The sequence below is a fragment of the Pteropus vampyrus genome, unplaced genomic scaffold (assembly GCF_000151845.1).
Source record: "Pteropus vampyrus isolate Shadow unplaced genomic scaffold, Pvam_2.0 Scaffold2, whole genome shotgun sequence".
NCBI lineage: Eukaryota > Metazoa > Chordata > Mammalia > Chiroptera > Pteropodidae > Pteropus > Pteropus vampyrus.
Window position 1 is genome coordinate 5,300,080 of NW_011888783.1, and position 20,177 is coordinate 5,320,256.

Genomic DNA, 20,177 nt, shown 5'->3' on the forward strand with positions numbered 1-20,177 from the left:
GAACTATCATTACTATAGGATACAGAAAAAGATGATTTTTTTTCCATGTATAAAAGGAATAAGTAATATGAAAACATACCATTCACATAGTTGGTGGTGAAACCTATGCAATTCTTTCATTAATTCACATACCAGTATGATCTCAGAAAGCCTTTGGTTATAAAAGCTGGGAATCACCTTCATTTGTTTAGATTAGCAGAAGTATCGTCCTAACAAAAGAAGACTAAGGAGCTGAAAATTACAATTTTATATTATTTGTGTGGGATTTTTGTTGTGATAGATCTTTATGGATTTTAAATGTATAGTACTAATTTTTTGTTGAGACAGGATAAAGACTTGGGAACACAATAAACTATCGTGAGAACACATTTATCCTTTAATATTGATGACATTTTATTGGAATTGGAACAAAAAGTAAATAAACCCTCATTTCACCTATAATACCTCTTCCTAGCACAGCATAATCTTCATTTGGAGGACAAGTGAGAAAAGCAGAAAGGGGAAAACACACAGAAAGCTACTGGAGCCAACTGAGATTGCTTTTTACTTCCATTTTCATCCATCCATATGGGATTGAAAAAGTCTATTTCTATCAAGTCCATGTTAGATTAATACTGAATTTTTAAATCCTACCTCCTATATATTTTACTATAAATAAATTAGTCTGAGGAGCACCATATTTTTCCCCTAAATTACAACTTTTACCCAAAATAAAATGAATGGCAGATATTTTTTGGTTCACTCACATCTCCTCAATGGTTCCTAAATGCGTATCTATGAACAGTTTGCATCAGAATCACCTGGTAAGGTTTTGTTTGTTTGTTTGTTTGTTGTTTGTTAAAATACAGATGTTAAGTCTTGTTTTGCAGATTCGAAATCTGAAAGGCTTAGGTGGATTCTAGCAATAGGCATCTATAATCTCCTAGGGGCACTGATGCGCAGAAGAGCTGCTATGGCTCTGTTTCAGAGTACCCACAGTTTTTTATGGATTCAAAAAATGGTACATTCTATGCGCACACTAAAAGTAAGATATTCTATGTTCATATGCAATATATGGGTAAAGAGTCAGTTGCTCTCTGTTCATATGTAATAAAAGTGAATTTATAAGACATTTCAAAGATTTTAAAACTTCAGATAGCTCTTCAAGTTTGGTAGGAATAAAAACAGAGATGCTTTTTTCCCATTAAAAGCTTAGATAACTTACTTTTTTGGGGGAAATTCTATTGGGCCTTTTGAAAATTAGCTATCAAGTATAGAAAATAGATACTTTGTGACAGAAAAGAAAAGCACTGGTGTTATTGATTTGGGTAAAGCAAAATACGGTGATCAAAAGTCAGTTGTATAATTACATTGAGTTGAATCCTACCTTGTTGATGTTTTGTAAATGGGGTTTAGGTTGGGGGAGGTATGGAGATTTGACAGTAAGAATTTAGGGAACAGAATGATGTGGTTGACAGGCTGTTTGCGGAAACTCATTATTATAGGAGACTGATGGGGAATTCTACAATCACCAGCTGATAATATTATGTTACATTTGCATTCACATGATCCATCCCTGTCTCTGCTCACCATTACTTTTTGCATTATGTACATATTACTAAATCATACTTGAGATTATAATTAAAAATAAATTAAATGATTATTAGTGTTAGTGATCTTATAGTATCTTTAAATCTTTATATTTTGTGCTTTTGTAAGGATATGCCATTAAGAAACTATCAATTCTAAACACTAAAGAAGTTTTCTCCATATACTGCATGAAATCATATTTGCACTTTTTAAATACTTAAACTTTGTATTAATTAATGAAAAATTTGAAGCATTATAATGTTCAATAACAATATAATGTTCAATAACAATATAATGTTCAATAGCATGGTTTTATAGATTATAATGCATAGATTATGGTATTGGTGAAATTTTTATAGTTTAGGATATATTATGGGTAGGCTCAAATCAAAAAGAACAAGAACACATATAAATGATACATAAAGTGTATTATCATATTTCAAGGTGTAGTTTGACAAGTCCTAAAGATTCATGTAAGAAACTGAGTTAATAATTAATTGTACACGCATACACTCCAAAACAGTTATAGGATCTATATGGCTTAGAAGAAGCTTTAAACATGGCCTACAAATGACGTGTTCTGGCTGAACATTAGCTACATAATTTTAAAAAGGAAATGTAGGACTAGGATTATTATTATTTTTAAATTGTGCATAAGACTAGACTTTGGTTGGTATGCTTTTGGTTGCAGTGTTACTTTTATTATTTCCACAACCTACCGTTCTTTTGTAACTATCATTTGCTTAATGAATTCATCTCAGCCAACCCACCTGTTCAACAGATAATGCCTCACTTTTAACGGCCTCGTTTCCAAGCAAACTATACACATACCGCACGCACACACACACACACACACTATATTCAATTATATGCTTGAATAGAAACGTCCACTATCCTTTCACTACTTCTTTGTCTGCTTTCAGCCACCTCAGCAGTAGTTATTTAGGGATAGCTATAACCAAAGTAGTGTCCAACTTTTTGTTACTTAATACTAAATGTGAATAACAGGAAGAAATTAGACGGGATAGTTGTGGGAGGTCTTATATTCATGGCTGGAAAGTCTGAAGGAATGTCATACATTGTTCTTCAATTTGGAATTGAACAATAACTGTGGGTGCACCCATGCCATAGTCCAGTTATCCTCAAATACATTAAAAATGCAGAATTTCCACAGAGATTCTGATTCTTTAGGCTAAGACAGGGCTTTAGAACTTAATTTTGCAAACGGCTCAGGTATTTTTAATGCAAGTACTCCATGGACTATAATTCGAAAATGTGGGCTACTGATGTAGCCAGCAGACTACGACTACACCGGAACTCCTTGAATTCAGCGTACATAAGAATCACTGTATTTCTTCTTAAACTGCAGATTCAAATTCAGTAGGTCTGGAATGGGACCTGAGATTCTACATTTCTAACAAGCTCCCAGATGATGCTGGTCCACAGACACCACTGTTAGGGATGGTATGCACATAGATGAAGGTATCAATGGCAAATACTGGACTGGTGTAAAGCTGCAGAACTGTGGAAAATAGTCTCATAATCTGTTTACAGGTCAGGGTTTCCTTGATGATTTCAAATTGAATTAATTTATCAGTAACCATGCTACAGTGTTAGAGGAAAGCACTCGCATTATGTATTTGTAAAATAATTGGAGTTGAATGTTAATCAATTTTTCCAAAGTGATGTTCATGGTCTTATCAAAATTTCTAAACAATAATTTTAGGCATTGCAAATAAAGTACTATATTAGTTTGCTAGAGTTCTCATAACAGAATACCACAGACTTAGTAGCCTAAATAACCAAAATTATTTTCTCACAATTCTAGAGGCTAGAAGTCCAAGATCAAGATGTCAGCAGGTTTGGTTTCTGCTGGAGTCTCTCTCAGCTTGCAGATGGCTACCTTCTTGTTGTGTCTTCATATGACCTTTCCACTGTGCTCATGCATCCTTCATGTTTCTCCCTTTTTAAATAAAGACACCAATCACATTGGATTAAGGCCCCATTTAACTTTAACCTTAAAGGCCCTATCTCCAAATTCAGTCATATTGGGGGTTAAGAGCTTTCACATAGGAATTTTGGGTAAGAACAATTCAGTCCATAATGAGTACATATTAATAAATGTGAAGCCAGAATAGGTTTTGTTAAAATTTTTTCATTGGATTTTTAGGGAAAAAGGCTCTTAAATATAAGAAGTTTAAGTTTATACTGTGTTAATGGGCTGAATTGTGTTCCCTTTAAATTCATGTGTTAAAGCCGTAGGCCCTCGTACCTCAGAATGTGACTGTCTTTGGAGATAAACACTTGAAGGAGGTGATTAAATTAAAATGAGGTCATTAGGGTGGTTTCTTATCCAATCTGACTGGTGTCCTCAAAAGAAAATTGGACACACAAAGAGACGCCAGGGGTGGTGTATGTAGATGACCATGTGAAGAGGCTGCAAGATAGCAGCCATCTGCAAGCCAAGGAGGGAAGCCTCAGAGGAAACCAACTTCAACATTCAGAATAGTGAAAAATAAATTTCTGTTGTTTGAGACATCAGGTCTGTGGTATTTTATAATGGCAGCCCCAATAAAATACACAGTGATGATGTCTACAGGCAATAAGAGTCAGTCCGGGATGTTTTAAGAAACAACACACAGCTTTTGTCTTCTCTTATACTCAGTGAGCCATACTTTATGCATCTCTTTCACAGCAAGTGAAGGAAAATTCCTAAATATAAGACTAAGTACTACTGAATGCACTTAATATAAATTATTACATCTCAAACACAGGATGAAGAACAGACCACTCAGAGCATAATTCCAAAAGTTGTTTTTCTTCCTAAATTAAATATCCTAGTTTTAAATGATCATTAACTGAGAACTAAATAGTTCCAGTTGGTAAGATATTTTATTTATTAAAATAGGAATATAATTACAATTAATTAAATATTAGAGTGCTTCTGACATTCAAAAATAAGCCTTACCTTTGTTTTGGGTTCTAGAATTTTTACTCCATAAATTGATATCTGCAACTCAACTTTAGGAATTTTCTGGCCTTCAGATTTCTTGATATGCCTTGCAAACTACAAATGAAATATTATTCACAAAACTGTAATTCTGTTTCTATGGAGAATGAACATGAACAAATATATAGAGTCTGAATTCAGTATTGAACTTTCATGAAATTATTGCCCATTATAAAATATTTTATGCACAACAAATAGCTTTAAAATTTTAGAAATCAAAGTAACTTACCATTATCATCATTAAAATCAGATTACTTTTTAATAACTTTTAAAAAACAATTTTAATGTACTTCTTTCATGGTATTTTAAAAATTGTATTCATATCAGTTGAGAAAAAGAAAAATCTTTCGGGGAAGATAAGCAGAGATAAATTATTTTGTCCTGGGGATCTCTTGATTTTAATACCATTAGAAAACTTGAAGTCCACCAGTACTGGATGTGCCATCTTTGCAATTTCTAGAGACTCACCTTGTTTGGTATACAGTCTTACCTAACCAAACCAATGAATAAAAGGAGACCGATTACTATATTCAAACTGAAGCTAAGAAATGATGTAATTATTCCAGCTAAAATATAGTACTCAGAGTTAGACTCAGCCTAGAATTACAAATGTAGTGAGTTTCTTGAAAACGTAAACTTTTTTTAATGCTTTCATAGTAGTACTAATTGTATCTTCTTAAGTGTATGAAAATGCTTGTTAGGTTCTGTTAAAAAAATCAAAAAGAAAGTCAGAATAATCATGTACTTAAGCATATGAAATGTCTGCCTCTCTGATAGCATTGTCAGATTTAGTGCCAGAAAAAAAATTACAGGAGCCCAGTTAAATATGAATATTAAACTATGAATACATTTTTAAACTTTTATCATTTTAGAGTACACATATACATTCTATATGTATACATACATAACACATATATGCTATTTAATATAAACATATCCCACACAATATTTGAAACATACTTATACTAAAAAATTATTCATTGTTTATCTGAAATTTAAAGTTTTCTGAGTGTTCTGATCTGTCTAGCAATGCTTTTCTCTCCCTACATTCCCTCTTTCTCCTTTCCTCACCATTTTAAGAAATGAAAAAACCTATTGAAAAGAATAGGATTTCTTAGTCCACTTTTAGAACTTCCAAACATCATTTCCTAATATAGCATCTTTTCCGCATACGATCATCTTAAACTGACTCAAAATAGATTGCACATAAGGCAGGGTAGGGTTTCAGTTTTCTTTTGTGTGTCATATTTACTTTCATTGTGCATTTCTCTCTAATTTAGGGCAGATGTGAATACACATGGTATAGTTCAATCCTGGAGCAGAGAGTGGATAAGGCCTTTTTTTTCTTTTCATGGCCTTGCTCTGACATAGAGAATAATATAATTAATGCATGTACGAATGCCTTGAAGTGTCTCCCTTTATATGCCAGGGGGAGTGTCTCCCTTTATACCCATTTTAGGTGGTATAACTTTTTAGCTTGCTGTCTGTTATGTTCTATGAATGTAGGCAGCTTTCTTTCTTTCCTTTCTTTCTTTCTTTCCTTTCTTTTGTATCCAGCATTCTTACATTCTGCACATGAATTCTAGCAATATATGCCAGAGAATTTTTTTTGTCTTCAAGAAAATTGTTTTGCTTCAGTGAAAACTGTTAAAAATTATCCCGGCTCTCTCTCAAAGAAAGTGGATTAATTTTGTTTCTCTTCCCTTCATAATCTCCTTCTTGCATTTGCATAATTAAAACAATTTGGGGAAGTTCACATATGAAGGCTTAAAAAATCCATCTATGTGAATGAACATGAACAACCATTCCCATCCCGGGCTGCAGAAACACTCAAAGCTACAGTCCTAGGGGCTGTTCTTCTCCAGAAACAATGAGCACTGGCTCTTGAGGCCTTTTTCACATCTGGACACAACCACTCCTGTGACCTCTTTTAGTTTCCAAAAAGTCTATCACAAAACAACTGTTAATATTAAACTTATCTGTTGAGATATTTCTTTTCTGCCAGGAAAAATAAAGGGAAGAAATAATGGGAGAAATGAAGAAAGGAAGTAAATAGGGACTGGAGGTAGAAAAAACAAAGAGAGGAAGAGAAGAGGAAACAAGAGAAAGAGATAAAGAAAGATAAACATAAAATATCTGATCTAAGGCATGTGAAGCCTTTTTCTCTGCTTCATAGCAAGATGAAGCAATTGTGTTCAAAGATTCGTAAGTCATCCAGTCTAATACCTTGGTCAATAAAATAGGTCTGCAGCAGTCAGACCTACAACCTAGTTGTGCAGCTACTCATCACTAAATAACTCTTTTCTTTTGCACAACAGATTTTCTTTATTTAGAAAATGAACTTCCCAGTTCTATTCTCACGTGTACCAAGGTTTATACTGGTTATTGACCTTGACTGTTGAGTAAATGTTGCAAGACACTCATGCTTAAGGTTATATTCATTCAATCTGTATTTTAGACAGAGTATAATATTCTCATTCAACCCATTTTTCTGAAATTTAATATTACTGTATTCTATAGTTTACATGTTCCCTCTAACTCCAAGTCTCTTCTCTTACTTGTAGACCTCTTAACTGTATTCCAAAACACTTGTTGAAACTTCTATGTTGAAGACATGCTCATCATTCTAACTTACAGTACAGTCTTTTCTCTCCCTATTTACTATTTGAAGATTAACGCTTAAAGACATTTTTTGCAAATTTCTTTCAATTTTAGCTTAAGGGAATTCATTGTTTGATCTTCTAAATAGTGTTCTACCCTTAAAACTTGCATGTAATTATCCAATAAAAATTATTTAAAGGGGAGTAAAGTTTAAGCATCTTGGAGAATAGCTGGTTACAACAAACAAAAACAAACTTATCACCATAAAATGACGGGAAAGATGAAGTATTACTCAAAATGCATAAAGTACTTAGTGAAATATATGTCCCTGGAAGTAAGCAGAAGAGCTAAAGAAAACTTAAAGGAGCACTACTGAGTTTAAATGTCATCACCACACAATTTGTATTCATTTCTCAGAGTACTTTTGAAAAAATGAAATCTAACTATATAACTAATGAAATATACATCATTAGGCAAGAAAATTAATAAATTTTTCACTTTGGGCCAAATAGTCTGAGCTATTATTCCTCTTTGTGGTTCTTATATTTAATTGTTAATTTATTCCTATAGGGAATATTTTAAAATAATTTTAAATCCTACTTTTAAATTATTTGAAAATCCTATAGGGAAATCAGCTATGTATGTATGTTTGTAATTAAATTAAGCTCTAACCATTTTATTAATTAAATGACTGTTATGAAGACCAGAGCAGTGTGTCATACCATGGGGATATAATGTACAGCATGGTGACTGTGGTCGGTAGTTAATAACACTGTATTGTATATTCAAGAGTTGCTAAGAGGGAAGGTCTTAAAAGTCCTCAACATGAGAAAAAGCATTTTCTGATTATGTATGATGATCGATGTTAACTACTAGACTTATTGTGGTGATTATAAAACTAAAACAAAACAGAGTGTCATGTTACACAGAGAAAGTGAGATCGAATGAAAAATCTTCTGGACCTAGATTTAATTGAACTCAACAGTAATCTCCAAGGCCACATTCCTTGAGGTAGCTTCAAGTAATTCTAATTTAGCTCCATCAGGGTAGGGGTCTCTTCTCTAAAACTGAGGTCCAGGAATGCTATCCCCTTGTTATCTCTCAGAGAAATCAAGAAGATTTAGATCTATGCATCAATATTTATTCACATGTAAACTTAAGCAGATTGTTTAGGATATATATTGAGTCCTCTAACATTTACATTAGTTGTATTACTAAAAACAAAACACTTAAAAATTAAATTCATTACAATTACAATGATATTAAATATATAGAAGTTGAAAGGGTGTTTAAATGATTACATTTTAGAAAATTTTGTATTTTCTTAAGTCTTAGGCTAAAACATGATCAAGACAAGAAAATATGTTGTTTTGACAAATATAGAATCTGAAAGTAAAAACTTTAACATTTATAAAAATGATTACATGTAAGAAAAATTTATAAACTATAAATTCTCCACTAAGTGACTGAAAAAGAGTACGTAATAAAATAAATCAAATTTTTAAAATTTTTCTTAAAACATAATCAGGCATCATTGAACATAGAAGCATGAAAAACTGATTATTGAAAACGTTTAAGTTTTCCATCATATTGCATTCTTAAATTGCAAATTCTTCTTTAATGTCAGAAGCCAACATATTAATATTGCTAACTTTTGAAAAATTTAGTAAATATAAATAAAAAGTTACTTCATGTAGCAAATAAAATAAAATACTAAACTATAGCGGTTAAAAAAGCAGTCAGAATACATGTTTAAGAAAATTAAGCAGGAAATTAAAATGGGGGATGTGCACACAAAGCAGACTTAAAGAGCAAATTTCTTTTCTTTTAGTAGTGCCATAGCACCATCTTCTGGCCATTTTGACATGACAACAGAATTAAAGAGGAGAGAGGGCATGAATTATTTTTTTTAATGTAAATACTCATACTTTGCAATGTAGCCTCTGATGCACACATAAAAAAATAAATGAAAAATAGATTTTAAAAAGCATTGTTTTATTCATTAATTCATGAATAATTACCCTCAGATAGATTTTCCTGATCTACAAAATTTTTGCAATCAGTAGAGCAAAGATTGCTAATTATATATTCTGGAAGATATCTGAAGGACAAAACTACTCTTAATGAAGTACGCATTTTTAAACTGTACTTTGTAATTTTTATCTTATTGGAAATCACATTCCAGACTCTGTAATTTTTATCTTTTTGGAAGTCATACTCCTTTCTTAACAAAGTATATTTCCAAACATGAAAAGACATAGGAAATGCACATGAAGTCCCACAAAAATCTATAAAATCTAGCCACTGTTTCTAAATCATTTCATTGCAACTATCTCTACATTTTATCTAGCCATTATGTAATTGAATTATTTTGGTTTTGGATCTGGTTGACTGAATAGAGAATTTTCTAAGTATAAAGAAACATTAAATGTAAATACTATTATTCTTTTATAAAACATTTTGACTATAGTGAAGCTGGACTCATGCTCAAAAGTGTGAAACATTCCGAACACTTAAATAGAATCTTATTCTAAATTCTCTGCTAGTACCTAAAAATTCTGGCAAAAGAAGGGCAAGTCTGAATTATTATCTAATGAGTAGTAGAAAGAAATGGTTAGCTAGTCTAAATGGGAGTAATATCACCTTAAGACATTTTAGCATATGTACTTAAAACATTAGATAAAATATTTACATATAAAATGAATGGATAATAGTATCCACTTTTATTTCTTCACCCAGAATACAAACCATCCCTCTTCAATTTTTCTCAATTTAAACACTAATAGATTAATATGACATTCTCTAAGCAAAGTAATTTTAATGTTTATGACTTTGCCTGGCACAATCTGAGACTTAATCTTCCTGTGAAACAACTGTGTAATCTCTGAACTAAATAAAGTTAGAGAAGAGCTGTTTCTCAAAAATATTGTGAGAACAGCTACAGAGAATAACAATTAACGGTGTAAATGAAGTACAGTAAGTCCTTAATGTGTCAATAGGTCCTTGAAACTGCAGTGAAACGATTTATAATAAAATTAATTTCACCAGAGGCTAATTGATATAAACAAGAGTTAAGTTCCTGCAGCATCTTATCATTATAACAAAACAATATTGAGTGAAATGACATAATTTGAGAATCTGTTGTAGTGGTATGTTACATTACAATTTTCTTTTTCTCAATAAGAAAAAGATGAGAATTCTGATGGAAGCAACCTAAGTGTCCACTGATTGATGAGTAGATAAAGATACATATAATGGAATATTATTTAGCCATAAAAAGAAAAATATCTTGCCATTTGAGACACAGATGGACCTTGAAGGCATAATGCTAAGTGAAATAAGTCAGACAGAAAAATACAAATACCATATAGTCTCACTTATACATAGACTGTAAATAATAATAATAACTCATAGATACAGACAACAGATTGGTGGTTGCCAGAGGCGGGGGGGGGGGGGGGGGGGGGGGGGGGGGGGGGAATAGATAAAAAGGTACAAACTTCCAGGTATAAAATAAGTAAGTCCTGGGAATACAATGCACAACATAGTGATTACAGTTAATAATACTGTACCATATATTTGAAAGTTGCTAAAAGAGTAGATTTTAAAGGTTTTCATCACAAGAAAAGATAATTGTAACTGTGTGCTGATGAGGTTAACTAGATTTACTGTGACTGTTTCATAATACATACAAATATCTCATTATTGTGTTGTGTACCTGAAACTAATGTAATGTTATATGTTAATTATATCTCAACAAAAAAGATGAAAATTCTTGCTGAAAACAATGTCTTTGCAGATGTCATACAATTAAAATGTTAAAATCTTGCTGAAAACAATGTCTTTGCAGATGTCATACAATTAAAAAAAAAAACCATTCAAAGATGTGTGATATATAAGATTTTTCTCAGGAATTTGCTAATTAGAAGTATGTGGAGTTGCTTATTAAATGTCTTTTCTGGCTCTTAATCTCACCAGTTTCCCATGCTCACTCATTTGTCCATTAGGATTTGTCCTCTTGGATTTGTCCATTAGGACATCTTTATCATACAGTGTCACTGCAAAATTCTGCTTTGGAACAACTCTGAACTCCACATTTTCAACTGGTGGGCATGATATTCTAACTATTAGAGACAGTTGTTATACCATTCCCAATTTATGAGTTAGGACATGAGTCCACATTGTCCAAACAAAGTAAAGGCAAGATACTGAATGTCAAAAACTACGAAGAGTATGCCACATTCAGAAAAATAATGATGTGTACATACTCATTATTAAATATATTTCTTTGATCTGATGATTTATTTAATAGTTCATTTTTAACATAATGAAGCCATACTTACCACAGTTATTCATGTTTTGAATTTCCATCAATCTACTGATGACTGAAGACAGGATCAATACACTAGACATTTATGTGAAGGGCTTTCCCTACCTTTAGTTTCCTTACAGCATCCCTCACAACTTCTGTTCCTTTGGGCTGCTCCACTTCCGTACTGCCAAGAAACTGAAAATGGTCATTTGTGAGACACAATGTAGGCTTTACTACATCATATATCATTATATCATTTTGAAGTATAACACCACATAACAGAATGATGTCGGTAATACAAATCTGAATCCTAATTAAATAGAGGTTATTAATTTATATTATTTTAGGTTATATAAAAATGTCCACATATATTATTCAATCGCATACAATTATTAATCAAAGATTTTTTAAAAACACATTTTCCTAAATATTTTACTTGCAAATTTTTACTGGAAAGAAAACTCTAACTGAAAAGAAAAACGTTTTATCATTGGGCTCAAAAGAATAAAGTTGACCTCAAATTTTAATATTTAAAACATATTTAAAATTTTTTAAATGTTATCTGTAAATTTAAAGCATATAAATGCTTTCGCTACTTTACTTAAATTTCAATGGTATATTTAAGATATTAATATGGTTTAATATACTTTATAACCAACATTTTTCTATTTTCCAATTATAACACTCATTAGCACATAAAACTTTAAAAGATAAACTTTAAAAAATATCCAATACATACCATCCACCAAAGCTGTAAGCTAAGCTACATTAAAAATAAAACATACATGACCTATAATTTTTACTAATTTTTCAAATATCCCTGAAGGTTTTTAGTTAAAATGTGACCTATCCTCCACCAAAAAATAAAAAATAAAAAAATAACAAATAAATCATAATAATTAACATATTGTAGTAAAATCTCTATCCTGGAGAGACATTCCTCCTAAACAGAAGTCCAATATCGTAAAATGTTCAAGACGAATTAGAGTTGAAATATGAGTATTTTATTCCATAAAATATTTCTATACAAATAGAAAATTATTAAATTCATTAAGTGTATCTAATCTTCCAAAGACTTTTGTCACATACTACTAATTATACCAAAATGAGTCATAATTAATTAATCACTTTTTATATTTATAGATATGTGTGTGTACACTTTACACCAAATGATTAAATACAGTTTTTTTTCTGTATTAGCTCATAGAATGGAAGAGAACAAAAAAAAAAACCAGTAATGTCATGGTATCTTTTCAAATCGCATTTTATTCCTTTCATTCTTGAAAAAAATAACAATAAAAATGAAAGTAAAAATTAGAGTCTTGCTTTTCAAAATAAGCTCTCTGTATTAACTGCATGAGAACTTACACAAGGAGCAGGTTAAATTATAATAATGCAGACTCCATGGTCAAATAAATCAGCATCTTTAAGGGTAGGGCTAGAAAATCTATTTCTAAAAGCATCACAGGTGATTCTTTGTACTAAAGTCTAAGGAACAGAGTTAGAAAATAGTAACAGATCAAGAAGATAGTGGAAGGAAGATACAAAAGATGAGCTGAAAATACAGGAGGTTACTGATGATCTCTGTTCTGATGAGCTCATGGTGGAGAGAAAATGAAGCTCAGAAGCATTAACGCCAAAAAAAAAAAAAAAAGTTTTACTTCTCAGATTCTATAAGCTACAATAGTTCTTTTTCCTAATATGTTCAAACTATATCAAATCGCTCGCTGCTACTAGGGCCTAGATACAATATCATAGGCACTTGGTTTGCTCAGTATGACTCAAGTTGGTTGACTAGGCCTGCAAAAAGACCCAAATCAATAGAGAAATTCTTAGCTTAAGAGGAATTGAAAACCTGAAGCTAAAATGTGGGAGATAGCCAAATCTATTCTGACACCAATAGAACCGTCACATTTCTTCTGTTTCAGATCAATGTATTCAATCTTGACTGCTCTATGATAGAATCACATAGGAGTTTCAAACTTAGACCAGTGCCTAGGAGTCTGATTTAATTGGTCTGGGGCAATGCCAGGGCATCTGTGTATTTTCAAGCTCCAAAGGTGATCTTAAATGTGCCACCAGGTTTGAAAAGCACTGTTTTAGATCATAAAGGATAAAGAGTTCAAGTGACAAAAGAGGGGTTAACACAATTGGAACTATTCAGTTCTGAGTAAATCCATGGGGTAAATTCCCATCCTCAGCATCTTTGAATTTATCATTGAGAGATTCCACATGAGTGGGTGGTCTAGCGCTGACAGGAACAGGGAGGCAAAGGTAGGCTCTTTATTAGTAAGTGATTCTTGAACTAGAAGAAGGAAGTGTCTGATATGTCAATAACAGACTGTAAGAGTTACTGGAAATATTTATGGGAAGAATAGTCATACTTTGGCAGAAATGTCATGAGTCGTAAGTATTATATGTAAATAGGACCATATGGGAATATTATGGAAAAACTCCAAGAACATTCTAAATGAATCAACCTCTTGCTGTGCTCCAGGAACCTTTTAATATATTTCTTTCGCATTGGCTTTAATTAAACCATCTGAGTAATAAAACACAGAGAGAAGCCTTGAATAATGATGGGAATGAATCTGTATATATAACTAATAAGGAACTTGCCACTTAACTCAATTTTTCTATGTAACGTTAGATGACCTAAATGGAAATAGTTTTCAAACAAACAAGTAGATTATTCTTTATAATATTTCCTGAATTTTTAATAAAAGTCATCATGATTCTTAGATTAAATAAATCATATTTACATGCTTTCCATATGTCTACATAAAATATTTATAAAACTCTTAAATATGATGCAGCATGCGAGAATAAATTCCAGGCTTAGAATATGAAGAGGTCAGAAAAGTCACTTAATCTCTGCTTTATTCGACTCTTGAAAAGTAAGAATAATACTTCTCTTTTCTCATTACAAAATTGTTCTGAAGGTCAATTACAATGAGATGAAATAAAAAAAACCCTCTGTAAAATGCAAAGTGTTTTATAAGTATGAAGGATTGCCATTCCTTTATTTAATGATTAGGGAAGACACTAGAATTTTGTGGGTACTGTTGGTGCCTACTCAGCTCTCCTTGGATCCATTTTACTAGCGCTGAGGCCCATCCACTAGCTTCCGCATGCTTTGCTGGTAATGGCTCACACTCAGGACCTTCAGAGGACTCTCCCTGGGCAATGAGGTCATGTTGCCATCACTAAAAGCTGGAAGCACCTGGGAGTTTTTGTTTCTCCCACATTCTTTAGCCAATGGCTGGTGTGGAAATACAAAGACCTGGTCCCTTTGCTTGGAGCTGGGATAAACTCTAAGGTGTAATGTTAGCTTCCTTAGGAATCAGGCTGAGGCTGGGGCTCCACCTGACACTGTACTGTTGATTTCTATCCTTTGTCTGTCCTGATTTCCCATGCTCTTACTGGTTGGTGAGTGACTAATTATACAAATATCTGTACTAGGAATATTACTCAGCAATAAAAATGAATGAATTCTTGATACATACAACAACTCGGTGGATCTCAAGAGAATTAAGTTGAATGAAAAAAAGTGAATCTCAAAATGTTTCTGTTCTGTTGGGTATTTACATTTTATTTTTTATATTCTCTAAGAAAATGGAACATTGGTATAATTAACATTTTAAACTAAGTAAAAATAATTGCCTTTATATTTTAGTAACTTTAATGTCTTAGCTCCTCTATGTGGCAGAAAAAAAATAATGATGAGAAGAGAGTATCATATATCAGACTGTTTTTGATTTATACATGTAGATTCATTCAGTGTTATTCTTCAGTGTGGCAAAGAGCAAACGAAAAAGTTATGTTTTCTGTGGCAAGTGGTAACAGTTGGTGCCATTTTTTATTACTTTAAGTAGTCAAAATGTTATCAATTATTTTTCTTCATAGACCAAAAACGATGACACTCAATTCAGCACATATTTTTTCTTGTCTAATGATCAGGCATTAGGCTTTCCCTAAGTACAATTGTGCAAAATGCTTTGAAACTCTGCAACAAAATTTTTCAGTTTACTTGTTACCACTAGGGTGATGTGAAATTCACTTGCCCCAGTGGCATGGGGGAGGAAGAGGACAGTGGTGTTGTGTGTTGTCCCTCAGTTCTTCCCCGCCAATGTAGCAAAGAACTATAGGTTGGTGAGATTTAGAAAAAGTAAGTTTTATTAAAAGTACAGTTTAGATGGAGATGGTCCATGCTAAGGTAGGCTGCAGCCCTGTGGAATTTGGGAGGTAAAGAGATAAGACAGAGTATGCCTCAAGTAAGGAGCAGGTTTTCAGCAAAGAGAGCTGTAACAAGGCAGAAGTGGGAAGGTCTGCTTATATTTGGGACCTGATAAGTGGTTCCAAAGGGATTCCTAGGTGATTGGCTCATGAAGTATTAGGATGCAGTCATCTGTGGCCAGATTAAATAAGCCATAGCTTATGGCCATCCAGTCCTACCAATAGGGTGTTCTTTGGATGGTTTCTAGGCTGTGTCCCTGTTTGTTCCCCTGTCGCTCATGTCTGACTGGCTACCTAACATTATGAATAAATATTTGTACTTTAATAGTAATGTATGTTCACTATAGGAAATTTTAAAACTACATAAAAGTGTATCAATAAAAATAAACATTGGCTTTTATCTCACGACCAAGAGGTAAATATCATTGAAAATATTGTTTGCTATCTTTCAAATTCATGTTACAAAAAAAGTAAGAATTAGGCAAACTTCTGAAAACAAAGAAAATTACTCTTTAATTATTGTATATGATTGATTTATTGGATGTTATTGTGTGTATACATATGTGTATATATATTTTTAATTTTGACTACTAGTTGAGTTATAAAAAGGGTTAAGATTAAAACACTGAATATGACTCCTAAGCAATATGGACAAGAATGATAAAAAGCACAAAAGGGACATTTAGAATATGTTAGACTACGAAAAGTAAGATGATAACAATTTAAAAATATTTTGTGTATTATTAGTCTACGTATTAAAAGGTCTGACAACATGGCAAATATTTTCCACAGGTTATACAAACTACAAAATATCTTTTAAAAATCTTCTATATTGTCTATGGCCATGCTACCCTAAACAAGCCCAATCCTGTCTCATCTCTGAAGCTAAGGACGGTCGGATCTGGTTAGTACTTGGATGAGATACCACCTAGGAAGACCATGCGCTGTAGGTGTAAAAAATAAAAAATAAGGGATTGTAAGCTGACGAGGTCTTTGCAATCTGTGAGTCAACCAAGGGTCGCCTCGCCTAAAAGTAAAACAAACAAACAAACAAACAAACAAACAAACAAACAAATAAATAAAATTGAAAAAAAATCTTCTATAAAGACATGGACAATTATAGAGCAAATTTCTGATACTACAAAAAGCTAATTATATAGTCATACAAATATTCCAACATATGCATCTCTCCACTCATGCAATTGAAAACATAGCAGATATACCCACAGTAGGTATATAAGAGGCTGCAGTCTGTTGAAATGAAAAACATAAAAATGTCATCCAACTCATTATTCTATACAAAATATTTAGAGACTTTTTAACTAAAATTCTATTAAGATATTTCATTTTTGGCTTAATATTTTCCACAATTCCCATAATTTTTTCCAATTAATTAAAATAATACCAACTTTTAAAAACAAATCTCAAGTGATGTCTGTATTCATTTATTTTATTTCTTTCATTGTAGTAAATAATGTCTACAATAAGCATTTTGCAAAAAAAATGAGTGAAAGTTTGAAGATTCCACCTTCATTTTCGCATATTATTTGACTTTTTTTCACTTTTAAGTCAAATTTGTTTTATGACTTGCTTCTTTGCCAGTAGAGAGCAGTGTTGGACATCATATGGGCATTTATATTATTTACTTTGTTTGCTTCCTCAAATGCTTTTAGAATCACTCTCTGAATAATGCAGAATGTTATTTTTTAATGCCAGATTAATAATCACTAAAATAATTAACTAAAGAGTTACTAAGCCTAACTGCTATGAAGTTTGACACTATTTAACATATGAAGCTAACTTATAACAGAAATAAATGAAATGTTTTATTTATATCAAATTCAAAATATTGCAATTTATGTAGATGTTTGCTACATAATTATTTCAAAATATTAAGGGAAAATAATTTCTACTTTTTACAACATAAAAGCTTTAACTAACATCAAGGTTAAATAACTATTGGTAGCATAATGACCACTAGATATTTTAATTATAGAAAAATAAATAAAATATAAATTTAAAAATATGTAAATAAAAAGATATGTCCCTATCTTTGTAACCAAGGCTGCAGAGCCTTAAACAGGATAGGGTTAATTTTCTTGGCATTAATTTGACTGCATATGTTTAAAAAAATATTTAAACCTTCTAGCTACTCAACTGCACCCAATAGATAAGCCATATAAGAGTAAGCCAATTTAATTTTATAGTCTTTATTTGGCTGACTTGTGATACCACAGTGCCAAGCAATACAAGAAAAATCATTTTTAAAAAAGCACATTGTAACAGTCAATTGCTAAAGAAGGGTCAAAATCAATCAAATTTAAACCTATTACTTAATTGTCAAAACCATAATCTTGAAAAAAAAAAAGTAGATCCATCAAAAATAAAATTTATACTTTAAATTTTAAAATAAATACTCTAAAAGTTATCCTTTAAAGGAGGGCCAGGAAATTTTGATAAAGATTTATAATAAAAAAATATTGGGCTCAGTATTAAGAATTCTACATTTTATATTTGATTTGGTATTTAGGTTTCTCATTTTATTATAGTAATTTTGTATTAAATTACATCTGTTCTTATTTTCCATGGATATGGAGTATATTATTTTAATAAGCTCTCACTTTTAAAATAAGACTTTTAAAGTTTAAGCCAAAACAAACCTACTTACTATAAACAAGAAACTGTGCTCATTGCCCACTGTGCAAAGTCTCTCAAATAGAGCTTTGACTCACACAGTCACAATAAAAGGCAGCAAGTTCTTGTCCTATCCCAGGGACTCCTCACACAGTCAAACTTTCTTCACATCTTAGGAATGAGACAGGTGGAATGAAAGACAGGGCATTCATTCGCATTATTATAAATAGAAGTATTACAAAAATAAACAAACTTCAACTTATACAGAAAACCAGCATGGGCTTTGGAGCTAGACAGGCTTCACAATCCATTTTCTCATGGAGAACCACAAGACTGTGGACTGTGGAGACATTCTCATTCTAACCCCGTTATTTTATAGATCTGAGGACCAGGAAGGTGAAGTGACTTCTCAAGGTCACAAAGCTTCTTAGTAGCAGAGGTAGGGCTGGGAATTCAGCCCCCTAATTTTCTGATACATATTCTTTACTTTTGCTACCTTAAATAAAGCAGAAATAGAATGAAAGATAATATAGTGTACTGGATATATAATACTTATTTATGCCATATGCATTTGGCTAATTAAGATTTATGTTGTACATTTTCTCTACTATGAGATATGCCTAAAATCTAAGGGATTGGCTTTACAGTTAGGTAACCTGAATTTCCAAATACCATTTGTTTACTGAACCTCTCAAAGCCTCAGTTTCCTCATTCATAAAATGGAGATAAGCTCAGAGTGTTTCTGTGAGAATCAAATGAGAAAATCTAAGCAGCGACTGGCACAGAGTAAATATACCCTGAATTCATGCTAGAAATTATAATAAAATAACAGTCACAACAATGAAATAAAAAGAGCTAACCCACTTGCAATAGACTGTGAAGCAAACAAGAAAAAAATCTGTCTTAAACTACTATTATTTGAATTTTGGCTCAAGGCAGCTAGAATCCTTACCAAGACACATGCAGGTGTACTTTTTTCTAAACATTTTATTGGCACTTTAAAACATATATTCTTCTTAATTCTCACTGCAATTTAATCAAAACTTGAGACAAGTGAGATTTTTAAAATATCTATACACAATATGCCTATTTGTGGATACCTCATCAATAAGTATTTATATTGTTTTTCGGAAAGGCCAAGTACTATTTTTGATAAATATATTCCTAGGTGCTTTATAGTTTTGGTAAATAAGATGTTCTTATTCTATATAACAAGTTATTGCTCTAGAGAAAATATTTACCCTATATTACCTTAATGAGAGAATATTTACCATATTCTCTTATTAAGTCTAGTAGTTTTTGTGTTTTCTTTTTTTTAACTTTGAGTCTACTGGATTATAATTATCAAAAGTGAAATACATTTTCTTTTTTTTTTAATTCTGTGACCAATTGTTTCATTTTTCTTTGCTTACTGTATTAGTTACAAAATAATGATGAATAATAGAGATAATAAGTATCCACATCTTATTCTTAATTTTTAATGGAACTTAAGCTTTTGGCAATGCAATATACTGCTATTGTTCTAATTCAGGTTTAAACTTTGACAAAGTGATTGTCTCAAATCTGCTTGTGTTCCTGAACTCTGTCCAAAAAGAATATATTTATCTGAAGAAGTCCCTAATATATCAAGAACCCTCTTATCTCCCCTTATCTCTTTTTTCTCCCTTATAAAGAGAACATTATTTAAAAGCTCTGGTGTCTTCCTAATTCAGGTATAGCATTCCTAGTAGTTCTCTTCTGAGACACTGTATTATTAATTATTATCATCATAATAATCAATAACTATCATTATTATCTCCATATTTGTGCATCATC

General features: G+C 31.8%; 1 protein-coding gene across 13 annotated transcripts in view; it reads right to left on the reverse strand.

Moving 5' to 3' along the window:
* The window catches only part of GULP1 (GULP, engulfment adaptor PTB domain containing 1), a 204,863-nt gene that overhangs the window by 32,137 nt on the left and 152,549 nt on the right, over positions 1 to 20,177 (reverse strand). For all 13 annotated transcript variants that reach the window (XM_023529005.1, XM_023528982.1, XM_023528972.1 and 10 more), the window contains 2 exons: positions 11,616 to 11,687; positions 4,538 to 4,636 (listed from right to left, as the gene is read on the reverse strand). In XM_023529005.1, the coding sequence (XP_023384773.1) occupies positions 4,538 to 4,636; positions 11,616 to 11,687 (171 nt within the window). The remainder of the gene's footprint in view (positions 1 to 4,537; positions 4,637 to 11,615; positions 11,688 to 20,177) is intronic.